The 14,141-nt window shown below is 39.4% G+C and overlaps 1 protein-coding gene across 1 annotated transcript; it reads right to left on the reverse strand.

The window, feature by feature from the left end:
* Positions 1-2,813: 2,813 nt before the first annotated feature.
* On the reverse strand, positions 2,814-13,910 carry LOC123507065 (transcription initiation factor IIB-like). Its single transcript, XM_045259608.1, has 7 exons — positions 13,864-13,910; positions 10,299-10,409; positions 9,001-9,187; positions 8,597-8,710; positions 7,260-7,361; positions 5,441-5,695; positions 2,814-4,544 (listed from the first exon to the last, which is right to left on the reverse strand). The coding sequence occupies exons 1-7, from the start codon at positions 13,875-13,877 to the stop codon at positions 4,383-4,385; spliced, it is 945 nt and encodes a 314-aa protein (XP_045115543.1). The 5' UTR covers positions 13,878-13,910; the 3' UTR covers positions 2,814-4,382.
* Positions 13,911-14,141: the final 231 nt, after the last annotated feature.

The following is a 14,141-nucleotide window of genomic DNA, read 5'->3' on the forward strand; positions in this document are numbered from 1 at the left end:
AATTATCATAATAATTCATTCTAAATAATTTTTCATAATTATACGAAGGAAAAGATCTTAAGCCAAGTTAACTTATGGGGAAATATTTATCGATTGTTTTTTTTTCCGTATTGATTGTTCGTGTTATGTTAAAATACCTTCTCCATGGATCATTGTTATGATTATTACGATTACTCATATTATCGTCATTATTGTCTGTTGACAGATTCAGGCTGGTTTAAATGGAGCAATTTGCTACAGCTGCCACAGGACCGATATGTAGTTGGGCGACGAGCGCACCTGCGCTGGCGAATAATTCACCTCCATCCTTCTTTCTTCTTTCTATCATTTCATTATCACAAGCTCATTATTCTGATCTCTCCTATCCACATCGAATCCATTCTGTTTTGCGTTCCCTATTGCAATCGGCTTGCGTTGTTCTTTTTTTTTTTTTTTTGTACTTTTTTTCTATCCTTACTATCTCCCTTAATGTAACAGACTCACTCGGTATTCATTCTATTCCCTTCTCACACTTGGTTGAATAATTAAGCCATTCTATTGATCACTATCTCACCACCTCACCACCATTCTCCTGCCGTCTCACACACCTCTCCACTTCCTCCCTGCGCTGATTCTCTCTCATTGGTTTAAGGACGAGTCGAGCGTGAATTAAGTCGAGTGTGTCAAGTTGAGCGCACTAAAGCCTGGTAGAGCGTCAAAACAACACTACAATTTAGGAAATTTTTCCTAGACAAAACAGTGTTAGTTACAACATAATCGAGGCTGATGTTTACGTGAATCATGATGTTGTCTCATGTTTTCGAATGTACTAAAGTAGTACGTACTACATCAGATAAAGCTGTATTACCGTAAAGTAATGCATCAAATAAATCTGTATTCATCCTCTGCAGAATAACGAAAACCGGAATGGAATGGAGAAAGGAATTCCAACGCGGAAAATCAAGTCTGAAGGTTACAGAAAACCTGAACTCGTTATGTTAAAAGGTTTACCCATATCAAGCCTGTCTCACTGATTGTCCATCCAATGTATCTAAACAACTGGCTCGATATTAGATCTAAGTTAATGCAACTACTGCTTGTAGCATATATAATTAATTATGCATTCTATATTGTATGAAACGTAAAGATGATGATTTGTGTGTGTGTGTGTGTGTGTGTGTGTGTGTGTGTGTGTGTGTGTGTGTGTGTGTCATTCTTACATCAATCTGGGAAAATATTGGGCGGAAAAGATTGCTTGCGTTGACGCTCGAGTTGGTATGCCGCTCGACTTGGCTGGCATACAGATATCTTCCCTGCCTTTCTCCCTATAAATGACACTCCGTTCACTCTTCACCTTGGCCTTCGCCTCGTCAGTCTCTAGCTGTTTCTCATAATATATAATGCTATCCATGCATTTTGATGCTCATTCTCCACTTCATCGCTTTCATGCCCTCTCTCTCTCTCTCTCTCTCTCTCTCTCTCTCTCTCTCTCTCTCTCTCCAATGAATGAATTCTGAATATTAACTCTGAAACATGAATATTCCCTCAACTGACTTCTGAACGAATGGCTTTCACTTAGCTTAGCTGCAAGTCTAACTACTGTACTTGTGTGGTAGTGGCACTGACTCTGAGGGTCCAGCCTTGGATTCTGTCATCGAAATCAATTTAAAAGAATCTTCTACTCAAAAAGGAAGCTTTTTTCAAAGCAAGAAAAAGGGTAATGTGTGGCCGAAAAAACCTCTAGCAGAAATGGGAAATAACGAGACATAGAAGTTCAACTGTTTAAGTGGTTCAGCACCTCGAAAATATTAATGGTAGAAGAATACTTGACAGTGGCATCACATATCTGTTCACGTGTGTACTTTAATATGTACAGATGAGTATTGTGTTAACTATATAGTCATGGCAAACTTTATCAGTGCATGTGAATCTGAGTCAATTATGCGTATTAACGTATTAAAGCGTTGCTTTCTGTATTTAGGAGCTATTTCAAACAGGTTGAAGTTGGTCCAGAGCTTCAGATTATGGTTACAGTTCACTTTATATGTTATATTAATACTGAATTACCTAAAACCCAGGAGAAACCAACTTCGTTCAGCTTTTTTAGGTTGTCACTACTTGCTTTTGTTGTTTTTAGCAGTTTCTTGTGATGGCCACGTGGCAGAGGCGGCATCAGCTGACATTGGAACAGCTGTTTGGCGAACCAAGCACTAATGTCAGCTACAGATCAGCTATTTGCCAAATTACAGGAGAAACTCTAACATTTTTCTTGTGGATTTTTTCTTTTATACAAGAGGGAGACCTGCCAAGGAAAAAAAAAAAAAAAAAAAAGGCAAGACTTACATTGATATCCACAAGATCTATCGGATAGTAATCTGGGAAATTCTAAATTGGCATCACTAGAGCTTCTCTGGTCCTACTCTCATATCCTTGCAATAGATGCTCACGTCTCGCAATAGTACCCCGGATGGGAAATAACACAAAAACTACTCTGCCTTGAACTATCAAAGATTAATGTATAAACGCCACTTGAATAACACAATGTCAGCCTTTTCAATAAGGTTCTCATTACTGGCTTTAATAAATTTTCTACCTGCATCATCTCATGACTTTGTATTGGTAAAACTGCAGTTTAGGAGCAAAATGTACCAAGAAATCGATCTAAGATATAACAACAACTTTATGAGAGATGAATTATCAAATAGCAAATCTTTACATCAGAAGGATTACAGATTACCTTATCTATCTGTAGCCTTGTATATCAATCCAATCAACACAACACTGAAGCCAGGATCAGCAAGCACAATAAGAACAGGTCATTTGGAAAGATGGAATCCAGTTCACTGTTTAATGTTCATGAATACAGGTATAATTCTGTCAACAAGTAGGGAATACAAACCAGCATTATCTAAAAAGGAGGTTGTTGATATCATTAAACAATCACCACTTTGTGACCCCAGTAAGGCCACTAACACTCATAGGTCAGTGGGGCTGTTACTGAGGCTACACCCAGGTACAGGTATACAAACACACACACACACACACACACACACACACACACACACACACACACACACACACACACACACACACTTGTTGACATCCCAGGATTAACTGAATCAAGTCTTGAATTGCCAGAGTAAACTAACTGTGCAAAAGACTACATTTCCTCTAATCCATTAAGTTTAATTTTTTTGGGGAATAATATAGCTAACAAAAATAAGTCCATATAAACTAAGGATTATGTAATACTACTGGATAAACCCATGGGCAGAATGTTGAAATGAGGTGGTGAAAGTCTGCAGCAAAATATTGAGTACATACAAAGGATGCAACAATGATGACTTCAAATGGATTAAGGGCAAGATGACTGACCAACTATCAGCGAATGGAAGTAGTAAATAGGAAGACTCAATTAGATGCAAATAGTGTCTGGGAAGGAATACAAGGAGGTTATTATGGTCGCTGCTTGGAGGAAGCAGCCACATGGAAGCAGGTGTCAATGGCACACAGGGTAACAAGTGATCAATTGATGAATTTGCTTCTGACTTGTATGGATGAAACCTGAAGTTGAATCAAACACTGCAGACCTTCTCTCCCTGCTAAATGAAGTTTTAAATAAATCTGATGTGACAACAAAGAAATGACAGAATGAAACTTATGTTGTACAATTCCATGATGCCTGCAATACAAATCACCATTCAAAATATCACCTTCTTGGCTCTAAAATAAAACACCAACACGTACAAATGTCTCAACCAGATAAATAAGACTCAAATCTTGGATAAAAGTGTGTTCCTATGCGTAGCAAAGCAAAGCATCTACGACAATTCTATAAATTAATGTACATCCTCATGCGTGTGCTGAACCGTTTTTTTTAAATAGTTTACAAAATAATTCTAGTAGTAATAAATGTTCTTACCTACGTTTCACATACAAACAACCATCACAAGTAAATGAAACAAATGAAATGGAGGAACATGAATTTAAACCTTAAACAGAGTATAAAAAAAATATAGATACTGCTGTCTCTAGAAATCTCTGAGCCACAAATATCAAAGCACTTGTGTGTCTGCTGCCAGACGCCTGCTGAGCAACCCCAGGGAGGCGGCACCTAGGCAGTGTATAGGCCAAAAGATTTTTTGTGTTTAAATCAAGTTATGCTTTAAAAGAGTACCAAAGAAAAGTGTCACCAGCTCTGGTGAAAATACAAAAATCTAAACAAAAAACACCATTTAAAAACCAATAAAACTGCACACACACAATATTTCCATTTTAAAAATATTGGTCATATGAACATGAAAAAGCAAGGCTTCCTTAACAACTTCTAAGGTGCACTTCATTCCTCTGGGTAAGAGGTGTGGTCTCTGGTGAGTCAGCAGCCTACAGCAGCCCAAGGACTCCTATAAGGGTGGCAGCAGCTCAATGGGGGTGGAGAACTTGAAGTCGTCAGGGAAGAGCTCCTTGGCATGAGGGTACATAAGCTTGTAGGATTGCCTGATGGTGACATCTGCTACACCAGCAATGTCACCAATATCCTTCTGGGTCCTCTTGTCATCAGATGCCTGAGAGGGACATAAGATACAAACCATATCATCAATCATAACTAACCTCAAAATCATAGCCAATTCTACATACATATTTCCATTTCAAATACACACAATCAGAGAATATATAAATCTAACCAATCTGTCTATATACCAAGGCAGCAATCACACATTCATACACACATCATTTACACTCTAAGCTCCATTAGTCTGTTGTTAAGAAGAATAGTCTTGTGGACCACCCTACCACAAACCAGGAGCTAAGGCATAGCACAGTTGACAAGGTAACTTCCATAGTAAAGACCGACAACATAAACAGGTTAGTATTCTTCCCTAAGTAATGATCTTGCTTTCTGTCCCACATCTATGAATGTATCTATCTATATCCAAGGTTGTTAATCCTACACAAGATGGCCCAGGCAAGGCACCATACACTCACACACACATTACTCATACCATCAACAATAATGGTCCTCACTGGAAAGGTAAAGACTTGTGGCCCACTGTACTAACATACAAGGACAAGTACACCTACCAACTCATACCAACACACAAACTCCTCTTACTCAATCTAATAGAATGCAAAGCCAGACACCCACCGTAGAGGCAACCTACACCTAGCCACTTAGGTACTCTTCTCACACAGCACTGCACCTAATGGAAAGCAGACACTCACCATAGAGGCAACTAACACCCATTTACCTACTCCTCTCACACAGCACTGCACCTAATGGAAAGCAAAGACACCCAGAGGCAACTAACACCCATTTACCTAGACACTCCTCAAGTCACACACCTGATGCAAGGAAAAGAACCTAACAGCCACTTAATACTATAAAGACAGCAACAGCAGCCCTTATATGATGAAATTGTTCACCCACCCTCACTCATTCACTGTCCTACTTCACACCCACCTGAGAGGCCATGTAGATAGCAGCAGCAGCCACAGAGATGGGTGACCTGCCTGGAACAATGTCCAGATCGACAGCCTTGCGGGCGATGTGAGTGGCGGCCTTTTGAGCAAAGGTGGGCAGGCCGAGGTTGGAGCAGAATCGAGACATGAAGTCTCCAGTGGTGATGAGGTCCACCTGTGTCTCCAGCGCCTTTAGGATCAGCTTGAAGCAACGGCCAATCTCCTTCTTGCTGATCTTGCTCACAGCACAAATTTCCTGGGGTGTTTAAGAGTAAATGTCAAGAGAATGTGCTGAGGAGAGTGATTCTAAGTAAAGTGTGGAAAAGGACCAACACGCTGCACAGAATTATATGAGAGCTGATGATGAAAAACTTCAGTATATTGGTGTCCAAATTTCCTACATTGTTTAAGAAGAGTAATTAAAAACAAAACAAGAAGAAAAAAAAGAAACACACTGTATGAAATTAGGCCTGACATCCATCCGGTGTTTGGGAGGAAATGTACCAAAACAGCAATGAGGAAGAACTTTTGTAAAAACAGTGAAAGGACAGATTCTAATTACAGAAATCTGTGTCAATATCATTCAGAAAAAACATCCTATCTAAACATGGAAAGACTGTGAAAATCTGATATAACAATGAAACAATCCTTTTGAGAGAGAGTGCTACATGACATTCAAAGACTGGCAAAGAAAATATGGTGCACACACACACACACACACACACACACATCTGTCACTTCACAATCTTCTATATGATCGCCAGTATGGCTTCCGTCAAAGTCACTCTACTGGTGATCTTCTGGCTTTCCTTACTGAGTCTTGGCTATCCTCTTTTAGAGATTTCAGTGAAACTTTTGCTGTTGTGTTAGACATATCATAAGCATTTGATTGAGTCTGGCATTGTCAAAGATCTGATTTCAAAACTGGCCTCCTACACTTTCTATCCTCCTCTGTGCAACTTTATTTGAAGTTTCCTTTCCAAACGTTTTATTGCTGCTGTGGTGGATGGCCACTGTTCTCCTAAATCTATTAATAGTGGTGTTCCTCAGGGTTCTGTACTGTCACCCACTCTCTTTCTATTATTCATTAATGATCTTCGTAACCAAACTTCTTGCCCTATCCACTCCTACGCTGATAATACCACCCTACACTTTTCCATGTCTTTTCAGAGACGAAATGATCAGATCATGCAGGGACACCACAGAACGCATGACTTCTGATCTTTTTAAGATTTCTGATTGGGGCAGAGAAAACTTAGTAGTGTTCAATGCCTCAAAAACTCAATTCCTCCATCTATCAACTCCACACAACCTTTCAGACAACTATCTCCCTTTCTTCAATAACACTCAGTTGTCCGCATCTTTTACACTGAATATCCTCAGTCTTTCCTTTATTCATAATCTACACTGGAAACTTCACATCTCATCTCTTGCTAAAATAGCTTCTATGAAGTTAGGCGTTCTGTGGCATCTCAAGTCAGTTTTTCTCATCCCTCTAACTGTTAACTCTATACAAGGGCCTTATCCTTCTAAGGAGTACTCTTCTCATGTTTGGGGAGTTCCATTTACACAGTTTTATCAGATAGGGTGGAATCAAAAGCTTATCATCTCATCAACTCCCCTCCTCTGACTGACTGTCTTCAGCCTCTTTCTCACCGCTAAAATGTTGCATCCCTTGCTATCCCTTATCGTTATTATTTTCATGCTAACTGCTCTACTGATCTTACTAAAAAAAAAGTCACACGCACACACAAATGAAGAATAAATAAATAAGATAAATAAATACACAATAAATAATAATGAATACAAAAAAATGTTACCTTGAATGTCCTGGGAACACCTTCCTGTCGGCAGGCGATGTAGAGGGAAGCGGAGGCGATGGCGTCATTGCTGCGGCCCTTCAGATTTTTGCCATCATGTACCTAAGAGAGAGATACTAATTGAACACCTAAAGACTACTGGTTGACTATCTCCCAGATAACAGAAGTAGAGGTCACAAAGTAAGTCTTGAGATGTACGAAGCTCCCTAAAATTATCTTTGCACTACACACTTGAAGGAAACTGGTTAATTCTCTCTCCCTGACACACTTCGTAGAAGTTGCCACATTGTGATTAGGTATGCAAAGGCTCCTACAATGAGTGGAGAGAGAGAGAAAAAAAAAAAAAAAAAAAAAAAAAAAAAAAAAAGTCAGTCCCCATGCAGGTAATCAATCACTTGGTCTTATTGTTGTAAGGTGGTGTGTTTTGTACTGTGTGTAAGGGGTTAAGCCATCCAGGCTATCTGTTGTGAAAAAATTTATCTTTTTTATTTTTATTTTTTATACCATGTGGGCTTTTCACGGGAATTTATGGGCTAAAGGGGATACTTATTAAGGGTACCTCCTATTTCAAAGCCCACCCACTAGGAAACCGTTGCCCCGAGTGAGGAAGCCCAACCTACACTCAGACCGTAGACAGGATTCGAACCTGTGCGCTTGGAGACCCCTCGGATCCCAAAGCACGCACGGATCCACTGTACCACTGTATCAAATTGATTTCTGTGTTATGATGCTCCACAAAGAGAACATTAGGAAATTATTGCATCAAATAGCAAAAAACCTGATAGAAGAATGACGTAATGCAGAAATTCAACTTATAAAATGGTAATAATGAATCAGTTCAATAAATGTCTCAGCTTCGAAGACTTAACAACTGTAAAATACACCACAGATTCCTCATATATTAGTTTACTTTACAATACACCAATGAAATGTACTGACCAAGCACCAGAGAATTAATACCTTATCCCTTGAGATTCATAATAAAAAACTTACAAAATTAACGCCTTTTTGGACCCCAGAGCATCACTTCATGATGTTGTGGATTGTAACAAAGCAATGAATGTTAAATCCCATTACAAACTTGCTTCATTCTGACTCTACTTTGATTTTACTAGAAGCATTCTCTTGGAATTGGAACACAGAACAGGTAGAATTATTCCTAGAATCTCAATAGAAAACATTACCTCTCCTCTAATGGGAAAACAAAAATAAAAACAAAAAAACACAAGAGTGGAATCAAAAGGAAACATATAAAATCTTCACGAAACAGTACTAAAGCTGACACACAACACAAGACATCTGGCTGCCTCTCCTCCAGCAAGTATCTCTCCACTCACCTGCTTAAACAACAGGTTGGCTCTGTCCACAATGGTCTTGGGCAGGTTGATTTTGTCTGCCATGTTGCTGATCTCCCTAAAGGCATTGATGAGAGCACGGTCTGAACTGCTCATCTGTGAGAAAAGGAGGTCAAAGTAGTTAATGATACAATAAAGATATTTACTTATCATGTACCTTAAAAGAATGAGAGAGAGAGAGAGAGAGAGAGAGAGAGAGAGAGAGAGAGAGAGAGAGAGAGAGAGAGAGAGAGAGAGAGAGAGAGAGAGAGAGAGAGAGAGAGAGAGAGTAGAAATTCACATTAACATGACACTAACAAGAGAAAAAACTTTACAAAGATGATAAAGACAACAATACAACAAAAACAAAAAGCTACAAAGTCACCACAGCAAACAAACAGACTCACAGATCTGCGGTTCTGGTATTTTGAGTTGCCGAACCCGTCAAAGGAAGCCCCGCCCGCCCCTGGTCCAATGATGGTGGAGAGATCTGAACCATTGAGCAGGGGGTTCTCCGGCCCACCCACACGAGATGGGTCATTGTTGGCCTTCTCATTGCTGAAGGTCCTCCACTCTGAGCCGACATCTATCACTCTGCAGAGAGATGAAAGAGAATGTTTGTTACCTGTGGGAGAATGTTTGTTACCTGTGGGAGGGAGAATGTGTTACCTGTGGGAGAATGTTTGTTACCTGTGGGAGGGAGAATGTTTGTTACCTGGGGGAGGGAGAATGTTTGTTACCTAGGAGAGGGAGAATGTTTGCTACCTGGGGGAGGGAGAATGTTTGTTACCTGGGCAAAGGAAAATGTTTGTTACCTGGGAGTTGATGGGAAATGTTTGTTATTTTGCTGAAAGTTTGAGCATTAAGGAAAAAAATACATCAATTGCTCTGCCATGAATGAAATGAACTTCTCTTCACCCTGCCAGGAATGAAAAGAGGAGCTTCACTCACTCCTCACCACACCACCTCCAAGAATCCTATTATCCTGACTAACAATACACAAAACAACCCTGAAATATCAAAACAGTTAATATATGTTAAGAACCAGATAAAACGCACTCAAGACAGTGAGAGGAGACAGCAATTATGAGAACTAGCCTTAAGTCATCACAGAGAAATCAGGCCCTGCAGGTGGTGTGAGAGGAGAGGAGAGGAGAGGAGAGGAGAGGAGAGGAGAGAGAGGAGAGGAGAGGAGAGCAGGGGTGTGGAGTCGGATTTTCAAAAGTCCGACTCCGATTCCAGTAAATTTAAATGTTGCGACTCCGACTCCGACTCCAGGAAATTTGAAAGTTGCGACTCCGACTCCGGTTTCTTTCTTTCTTTTTTTTTTTTTTTTTTTTTTTACAGTACAACGATATAGTCTATTTTTTTTACATGAGGGATGGTGGCCAAGGGAAAAGATTAAGCAAAAAGCCCGCTAGTTGCCACACCCAAAAAAAGACGAAAGTTAAGAGAATCAATACTTACATATTTTCGAGTCAATCCACAAAAGTGTACTTGATGATTATATAATTATCATGAATTAATAAAAATGATCTTTATATGTAGTGCTTGATTGGACACATCCTCCACAAAGTCAATTTCTCCCAATTTGTAGGAATCTCCAATCTCCATAAAGTGGAATCTTTACTCGAAAATTTATCACGTAAAGGAGTTGGAGTCGCTCATATTTTTACCGACTCCGACTCTGACTCCAATGTCTTACCTGTCGCCCACCACAAGGCCACACTCGGAGCAAATCTGGTCACCGGCGCGGTAGTCTTCGATGAGGTGAGCCTCGGGGTGCTGCGGACAACACACCTCCACAAAGCGACTTCTGAAATGGCACACACATGGAATACAGTGAGACATAGCATGAAATTAAAGAATAAAAATTGTAGAAAAGATATTAAGTACAGTTTTCCTCATACTGTGAACAAATGGAGGAAGTGAGGAAGCTGTGAATGGATAATGGATATAGAGACAGGATACTATGAGACTGTTCCCCTGGCGCCCGCCATAAACCAGAACTAGGTAAATACACAGGAGTTAAGGTTCTATGTCGAGTGTGGTGTTGACTATTGGCTTCTGAAGTGGCATATGTAAAACCTGAGGTTCTGTGGTCAGTGTGCCATACATTACACTGCAAGGTTATTGTTGTTGTATTTGATGTCAAAATTCCAGATGCTCTCAGTTTTTCAGCCCTGTGTCAAGTGATATCTCTCTTGGTTGACCCTCTCGGACCTGTTCAGGGACTGGTATCTAAGTAGGCCTATTTGTTTAAGCATCTTTGTTGCTCTTAGCCAGATTTCCCTCCCACTTAGATGACAGACCCCAAGAAGGTTCATGTAAGGTAGCCAAAAGAATGGGATAAATATCTTGAAACCTCATCTTTGTAGTAAGGAACCCTATAGTGACACCTGGTAAACCTTCCCCTCCTCCTCAATGCACCCAATACTTAATGCATTGCTTAGTTTTATTTCATCAATGCACCCAATACTTAATGCATTGCTTAGTTTTATTTCAAAGTGAAATTACAGATACTCAATAAAGTTCCAAATTTATTCTGAATAGGCAACCTGTCGTCAATTGAAAATGAACTTGGCAGGCAATGTCACACCATATACTTGATGACCTACATAATGTAGAGAAAGGTTGAAATGCACATCATGAGATAACAGGTAACTGTTCTTAGATTTGAAAACATGGGTGCTCTACTGAATACTTGAAGAACCTTACTCATGATTAACAAATTAACTATATAAAGGCGTGTAACAATTTTCGGTGATTAAATGATTTAATGTTTCTAATTTTTAATAAGGCTGTATCTAAAACTTGTTGAAGTTCCACTTTAAATTTACAGTTTTTTTTTTTCTAATCTAACTGAATAATGATTTATCTTGTGAAGCTTTTCTGACGACAAATTAGCTAGCATCACATCACTTTGTGGGCAAAAAGTTGCACTCATCTGTCCCATGGCGTCCAAATGGCTGTGCCAAAATGGCCGTATTCAATTGTCCCATTCCACTGAATATACATTAAAAGTTATGAAGCACGAAAAATGCATTTAGATGTTAATTTTGTTGGTAGTAATTACAGAAACAGAAAGGTGCGTGCTTACCCTGTGAAGTGTGAACCACTATACAATCACCCACCCTGCCCTGTCCTTCATTGACAACTTAGTACTCTCAGCCTGGCAACCAGCGGGATTTTTTTTTTCCAACACTTTGTTTTCCCTTGGCCAGTGCCCTTGTAATGTAAAAAAAAAAAAAAAAAAAGATACTTTGAACAAGTCATAATTGCAACACAGTATAATTTAGCACATCAATAGTTATTAGGCAAAAATAGAGTATCCCAATATAATCTTTTGTTAGATGGCTTATCCTTAGCATTTCCAAGTTGGCAGATTTAAGACTTTTTCTTTAATATCCCATCCAAACTTTACAAAGGCCTGGTTGTCACTTTCACTGTAAAAGTATAATAGTAACACTCGTTAATGTTGAATCCACATCTCTTCACATCTAGAATATGAATGGGGGAAAAAAAAAATCTTAATTATTTGTGATGGTGTACAGTGATCCTCCTTTCCTGGGCTTTGTTCTGCCAAACCATTTACTAACACCGCTTCCAACACACCAATATATCTGGAGATTTGAGCTACCCTGAGACTCCCATTGGCTGTTTCCTCTGATATCAGGCCAAACGGCAATGTAAGTAATTAAACAAAAAAAGGCCCAGCTTAATACCAGTCCTCGAGCAGGTCCAAGACAGCTAGCCAAAAGAACAGGAAGTGTCGTGAAACCTCCCTCTTAAATGAGTTGAGGTCATATGAAGATAGAAATACAGAAGCAGTCAGGGAGTTTAAGATTTTTCCAGCTTTCTGCGATAATACTAAAATAACATTAGTGTTTTCATTCAGGAAGTAAATTAGGTTAGGTAAACATTGATGGAATACCTTAATTTCACAGCTGATAAATTGTATAGACCATAACTAGAGAAAAACAAATGTCATATCTTATGGAGAAATAAACTGTTTAGAAATTAGTAAGCAGATTATTAGTACATCCTCCCTGTCTGCTCTGTTAGTGCTGCACTGGGTACATTTTTTCAACCTAACTCTAACTATTAGTAGACTGCTTCCAACAGATGGTACACTAGTATACCCGAGTCACCCTAGTATTTCAGTCAGCTCTCTCTACCTGCTGGACTGGACAGAGTAACAAGGCAGACATGCTGAGGAGTAAGCCATTGCTGAAAGTCTTTGATTATCAGATATAAAGTGTACCTATAAATAAAGCTACAATTATTTTCTTATTTCCCTACTGGAGTGGGGCAAGTAAAGAGGCAACCAAGCAGGAAAGTAAGAGAGTAAACCATTAAGTGATGAATGTCCTTCACAATCAGAAAGTGTCTAAAAAATAAATAAAATAAAATAAAAAGCTTCTATTGTTTCCCTATTTTCCTGCTGGAGTGGAGTGAATAATGGGTCAACCAAGCAGGAAAAGTAAACCATTGAGAGTCTTTGAGAATCAGAAATAAAATGCCTAGAAATTAAAAGGCTACAGTGACTTTCCCAATCTGTACCTGCTGGACTAGGCAGAGTAATGAGACAACCAAACAGGAAGGCATTAAAGCAAATCATAAAGTGCCGAGTCTCCTTCACAATCAGAAATTAAAGTGGCTGGAAATTAAAGAGCGAGGACTATTTTCATGCTAGAGAGTGGGGCGGGAAGCGAGGCAACCAAGCAGGAAAATAAAAACGAGTGATGTCCTTGAGGGAAATCCGGTAATCCCCCACTTCCTACTCCAGCACAGTCACCACACGGACACCAGCCGCCGTGAGTCACCTTCAATACGTGGCACGCTGACCCTTACCAACACACTGCTCCAAATCCCACGAAATGACGAACCTATTGCATGTATCCACCGAGGCAGTTTTCCAATTGTCAAATCCTCTCTCGTGAGTATTTCTAACTAAATAAATACGTAAAGTAGGGGAGAACGAATAAAAATAAGTCACAATAACAATTAAATAAACTCACCATTAAAAAAAGTCAATGAAAAAGTTAAGGATGTGGGGAATCGAAAATTTACTGGCAATCAAAATTCGGGGACAGACAAGGAAAAAGAAACACCTTCATTATTACTGAACAAGGTCAACTGCGGCTTTTGACTCATAGCCAGCCACACCCTTGCCTCCTTGGGCGTCATGGCGGCACACTAGGGGTCAGGTCAGGCTCGGGGAAGGGCGGGAAATGGCTCAAATAAGGGACAAAGCAACACTCACTCACCTGCTGCTGGCCATGTTTACCTCGACTGGGAGAGACGAGTTGCCATGTCGCGTATTATTCCTACTTTTATTAATACTTTCCTTCTCGTATTTTCTATTATTTTGCTAGATATGAAATTACTGTCATACGTTTTTTTTTTTATTATTTTTATCAATTTTCCATTTATTACGTATCAATCAGTTGCCATGTCGTGTATTACTCCTATATTTTTTCCTTTATTTTATTTCTCATTTCTTAGCTAAATAGTCTAATATGAACGGCTTTTCTTCTCATTGGTA

Source organism: Portunus trituberculatus, chromosome 21, assembly GCF_017591435.1.
Source record: "Portunus trituberculatus isolate SZX2019 chromosome 21, ASM1759143v1, whole genome shotgun sequence".
NCBI lineage: Eukaryota > Metazoa > Arthropoda > Malacostraca > Decapoda > Portunidae > Portunus > Portunus trituberculatus.